Genomic DNA, 6,124 nt, shown 5'->3' on the forward strand with positions numbered 1-6,124 from the left:
CCTGTGCATGTGCTCTGAAGGAGTGCAAAGAAATTTTATTGAAAGGTATCTGCTCATGGTTGCATTGTTGTCACATGTAGTAACCTTCATAAATAGCTTTGGGAAAGTCATTTGAGAAAGGGAATAACAGGAGGTTGATTTTTTTTCTCCTTTATTGGATTGCACTCTGATTTTCTATACAAACTTGTGCAATTAACTGGAAATGTGCTCACACATGCCTCCCAAATGGAAATAAGCAGGTCAATGACCCAGTGTTGTAATGTTCCAGCCTGAGATCTGCTTGATAATCCATCAGAGCCATTTGTCCTTTATAAGAGGGCAAATAGTGGAGGGCAGCAGGAAGCCAGGCAGAACCCTAGAGTGCTAAGGCAGAGAGAGGAGAGAAAGAAGAGATAAGAGGCTGAATAGGGTTAACATCAGCCTCCAAGTTAGCTTCAAATTCTTGGTAAACTCCCAGAGGGAGACTGATAAGTCATGAAGTTACTTGCCATCCTTTTCCTTTGTTCCAGGCTGCTAACAAGTTTCGCCCAAGAGGACCAACCACAAGAAGTTGACTGCAATGATGAGGATGTATTTAAGGCTGTGGATACAGCTCTGAAGAAATACAATGATGGAAGCAACAGTGGCAACCAGTTTGTATTATACCGCGTAACCGAAGGCAACAAGACGGTGAGTGAGTTGAATTTAACCTTGAGGTCAATTGGGATTTATGCTATCACTTGAACCCAGGACACACACACACACACACACACACACACACACACACACACACATCACAAAAAAATTCCTGATAATTAAAGGTAGAGGCTTACAGCTCTTAGAAAAGACCAACCCCACTCTCTGGGCTGGGACTTGGGCAGAGTATGACTAGTCCTCAAGCCTCCAAGGTTGGCCTCCTGGGTAATCAGAGGACAGGTATTCTAGGCTGAAATTAAAGAAAGGAAGATGGAGTCATTTGAAAGGGATTATGTTAAGTGGGAAAATCCAGGAACTCAGTGAGGCCATAGCAAGAGGATTTACTGGGTGACCATCCTTAAACTAAAATATAAAGACCTCCAGACCTCAAAGGGGAGGAGGTATTTAAGGGAGTATGTCTAACACATACTGTATAATCTCACATATAAATGGAATCTGAAGGAGTCAAATTAACAGAAGCATAAAGTAGAAGGATGGTTGCCAGGGACTGTGGGATGGGAGAAATTGGGGGGTGTTTGTCAAGGGTACAACCTTTCACTTATAAGATGAGCCTGGTAGCTTTGCTCAATGGTTGAGTGTCAACCTATGAACCAGGAGGTAATGGTTCAATTTCTGGTCAGGGCACATGCCCAGGTTGCAGGCTTGATCCCCAGTGTGGGGTGTTCTGGAGGCAGCCAATCAGTGATTCTCTCTCATCACTGATGTTTCTATCTCTCTCTCCTTTTCCCTTCCTCTTTGAAATCAATAAAAATATATTTTTAAAAAATAAGATGAGTAGGTCCTGGGGGTCTAATGTACAGCATGGTGAATAGAATTAATAATAATGTATTGTATACTTGAAATTGCTAAAGGGCTAGATTTTAAGAGTTCTCACCACACACACAAACGAAGTAATTATGTGAGGTGACAATTTGTTAATTAGTTTATTTGTGTTAATCATTTCACAATGTATACATATAGCAAATCATCTTTTTGTATATTTTAAATATATGTGATTTACTCATACTTCAATAAATATACCTCTATAAATTATACCTCAATTAATTTAGGGTAAATGAGGGACAGTGGGGTATGTCAAGAGGAGTCAGAAAATAAATTAATATAGTTCTACTATATTAGATAAAATATCTACCATGAAGTCCCAATGGCTGAATTCATCAAGGGTAACAGCAATGTTCTAGTTGGTTTAGAATATTCTTTATCACTGATGGATGCACTCAGGTTGAAGATAAATCCTGACAGGATGTGTGATTCCAAGAAATACAACTGGATGCATCAAAACTATTAGGTTGGAGGGGAGAGGGGGGCGGCAGAGGGTTTAGTTGTGATTTTTTGTTGTTTATATGAAAATATTCAGAATGATGCAACTTAAAGGGGAAAAAAATCAAAATCAAGCAACATTTAGCTTTATTTCTCTTTAAAGTCAATCATCATCTCTCCCCTAATTTTTTTAATTATCTAAAGTTTTACATATGTCTTTTTTCCCCCAATTGACCACACCCCCTCCCAGCCATTCCCACCCAGAAGAGCCCCTACCACCCCAGTGTCTGTGTCCCATTGGTTATGCTAATATGCATGCATATGAGTCCTTTGGTTGCTCTCAACCCCCCCGCCCCCCCACCATTTGTCTCTGGATCTATTCTTGTTCATCAAATTATGTTGATCATTATATCCCACATATGATTGATATCATGTGATATGTATCTTTCTCCAACTGGCTTATTTCCCTTAGCATAATGCTCTCCAGTTCCATCCATGCTATTGGAAATGCTGAAAATTCCTTCTTTTTTATAGCAGCATAGTATTCCATTGTGTAGATGTACCACAGCTTTTTAATCCATTCATCTGCTGATGGGCACTTAGGCTGTTTCTAAATCTTAGCCATTATAAATGGTGCTGCTATGAAAAATAGAGGTGCATATATCCTTTCTGATTGGTGTTTCTGTTTTTTTGCGATATAGTCCTAGAAGTGGGATTACTGGGTCTAACGGGAGTTCCATTTTTAACCTTTTGAGGAAACTCCATACTGTCTTCCACAGTGCGTGTACCAGGCTGCATTCCCAACAGCAGTGCAGGAGGGTTCCTTTTTGTCCACATCCTAGCCAGCACTCGCCCTTTGTTGATTTGTTGATAATAGCCATTCTGATAGGTGTGAGATGGTATCTCATTGTGGTTTTGATTTGCATCACTCAGATGTCAATCATCATCTCTTGATAAAGGAAAAATTAAACAACCAGGCTCAGTGGACCACTCTTCTCTCCAAGGACATCCCTAGGAAGAGTTTGCCTGCCTAGCTTTGAAAACAAGCAAATCAGACACAACACAAGAGCACTTAAAGAATGTGTATGGTATCATGTATCTCTGTGGTGGTTCATTCCACAGGACGAATGCATATTTGACAGACTGCCTTATTGCATAACTGATCTACTTATTATCGCATGCAGATAACCTAACGTTGTTGAGGGAGTGACACCACAGGACATTATAAGTACTTGGTCCCATAGATGCTCTTTTTTGCACTGTCCTTGACATCCAGAGCCCAGTGATGTTACTCGTACACCATGCGTCTCTCCACCAACTTTTCCAACTCCTTTAATTCATTGCAGTCCCTGTTTTCCACCTTTTGTTGTTCCAGTTCAAACAATTAACTAGGGGGACTAAATAACTACCCTGATTTTCTTCTTTGTGGTCTTCTTCCTGAAAGTCGGGGCCCAGTCTTTGGCTGTATCCATATACTGATCTTGGACACTGTAGAAAAGGCATCAAATAGGATCATATGACTTGTTGTCCAGCCTTAATCAATAAACCTGTGGGACTTTTAAACAAAAGTGCACATGTAAACGTACTGCATCCAGCATTCTTGACCTGTCATCAAAGTTCTTGTGTTTGTTTTACTGTTACAATATTAGGTAAATATAGAAGCGAAGCCATTCCACAGAGTCATTTTTAAAAAGGAATTCTGGTTCTGTTTTCTAGAGAAATGTAGAAATTCTTAGTTTGGATCTATTTATAGTTTCAGCTTTCTTCAGCTGCCAGTGTGTTATCCATATTTAGCCTAAAAAACCTGGTATAAGAGATTTTTGTTTCTTCTCAAAGGCTCCTCTTAGGCCCTTTTATATTTAGAAAATTAAAATCTTTCTTTGGGGGAAATTCTTGGTTATTCTACCATAACAGAATATGTATTAACATGTAAGTTCAGTGGTTTGATACCTTTTTAATTGGGTGCTGATATTCCAGAAGGATTTCTTGCATTGGTGAAAATAAAGATGGGACACAGGGAGGATATTTTTGTTTTTGATGTACCCTGTTTTTAAAATAGAAGTCTTTTGTCATGCAAAAGAAAACAAATTATTTTTTTTTTTAAGAAGCAAAGTTAAATAAATACAAGCTTTCAATAGTTTGTTCAAATGGACTTCACTATGTCTCTGTGATAGTTTACTTTGGTGGAAGAAAAAATCCATCCATTTGACATGATGAGATTAAAGAAAAAAAAAGCCCAGTGGGCTTTTTATTTTTATTTTTTTTTCTGAAAGTGACATTGAGCCATTCTCTTTTATCAGCTATTGTAGTCATGCGAGTCCTGGTGCCTTCGGCAATGTTTTATTGGTGTTGTGGTCATTGGCGGACATCTGTGGCAAATGTGTTGCTGTTGGGTATTTTTTTTTCTACAATGTCCACAGAGTCACTATCACCTACTGCTTTATCTAAATCTGAGACCGAAACGAACCTCGGAACTATCGTGTTTGACTCCATCATCTCCCAGATGCAAATACTCTGACAAGTGCAGGCTCTGAGAGAGCCCTGCCCCTGGACTCAGGAGAACCGGGTCTGGGTTGGCTTTGCCTTTCCAAGGTGGGAGGCTGCCTAAGCTCTGCCCTTTCTACTTGGGCCTCCTTTCTCTCACCTGCAAAGTGAGGGGCTGGGCAACAGCACCTCTCAGGTCTCTTGCTGCTCCAACGTGCCAGGATTTTGCATAAAAAAAGCTCATCTAGCTTGGTACCTTGAGCTTTAAAAGCTTTATTTATTATTTCATGACATGTTAGAAAAAAATAGAAAACAAACAAACCAAATAAAAATATTAAAATTACCCTTAACTAATCTCATCATCCAGAGATACCTGTTAACATTTTTTTTTTTTCAAAAAAACGAAAAAAGAAAGTACTCTTGTTTGTTGGTTTGTTTTCTAATTGTAAAAGTAATATATATTTCTTTTCAAGAAATACTCAGAACATTTAGGAATGTTTGATTAAAGAAGAGAATAAGAGATAACCATACATCCACCACTGAGACGCATCATGTTAACAGCTTTGCTGCATAACTTTTCAGGGTTTTAAAATGATATATGTGCATGTAAATAGCTTTCTACAAAAATAGGCTAATACTATGTATACTACTTTGTTATTTGAAAATACATGTTTATAAATATATTATGAACATTCTTCCAAGTATTTATAACTTTCAGTATTTTTAGTGAATGTTTTGCTCTTGTTGAATTAAATCAATATTAAATATAATGTTTAGGAGTTTAATATCTGAAATCTTCCCGTGCTTGCAGTGGCCACACCAACTATGTTCCCAGGGGTGACTGACAGATAAATACCTTCTTTAAGTCACCCAGATGTTACTGGGCATGTGTCTGTTTGGCCTTCCCTTTGCTCCTTTTCAGTTAATACCTTTCAGTATTTTTAGTGAATGTTTTGCTCTTGTTGAATTAAATCAATATTAAATATACATAACTGCACTAGATCCCTACACAATGGTCTGCTGTTGGCAGTTGAATGAGTCCTATGTATCTTTGATTGCTTTTTTCCAGGTAGACCTTGACATATTTTATTCTGTCAAGTACGAAATGAAGGAGGGCGACTGTCCTGTTCAAAGTGGCAAAACCTGGCAGGACTGTAACTACAAAGAACCTGAGCAAGCTGTAAGTGTGATGGTCCGGAGCCTCCAGTTTTCTCAATCGACACTGCCAAATTATTCTGTTAGTGAGGGGGTGATGAATACTGTGGAGTCTGTTTGTGAGGGGTGCACATAAACACTCATATGTGTACAGAAGGCAAATGGATGATGTCTATGTTCTTGCACAGACAGAAAGGGCATGAGAGGCCAGCCATGAGATTGGAGAAAGCCCTCCCATGAAGAGGGGACTCCTATGACCAATTGGGTGCACTAGGTGCACTTCTCCTTCTGAAAGATTAAGATAAATGTTCTCCTTTTTCTTTCTCCCTCCCTCCCTCTTTTTCTTTCTTTCTTTCTTTCTTTCTTCACAAATTGAAAGATGAAAGGAGATACATATGAAAAGACCTTGTATTAATAACAAGATATCTTAACCAAATGCATAACATCTGTTTGCCACACCACAGCTGTTGTTTGGCCTTACCTGAGGGAGCTAACAGCCAGTGTCTGCCAGGAAGGAAGACACTCTTCC

At 38.9% G+C, this 6,124-nt stretch overlaps 1 protein-coding gene across 1 annotated transcript in view; it reads left to right on the forward strand.

The window, feature by feature from the left end:
• The first annotated feature begins 298 nt into the window (after positions 1-298).
• LOC102761588 (kininogen-1) overlaps positions 299-6,124 on the forward strand; it is a 12,363-nt gene continuing 6,537 nt past the window's right edge. Inside the window, exons 1-2 of the mRNA XM_006761959.2 lie at positions 299-669; positions 5,510-5,620. Of these exons, the coding sequence (XP_006762022.1) occupies positions 475-669; positions 5,510-5,620 (306 nt within the window). The 5' untranslated portion in view covers positions 299-474. The remainder of the gene's footprint in view (positions 670-5,509; positions 5,621-6,124) is intronic.

The sequence above is a fragment of the Myotis davidii genome, unplaced genomic scaffold (genome assembly GCF_000327345.1).
Source record: "Myotis davidii unplaced genomic scaffold, ASM32734v1 scaffold3158, whole genome shotgun sequence".
Lineage (NCBI taxonomy): Eukaryota > Metazoa > Chordata > Mammalia > Chiroptera > Vespertilionidae > Myotis > Myotis davidii.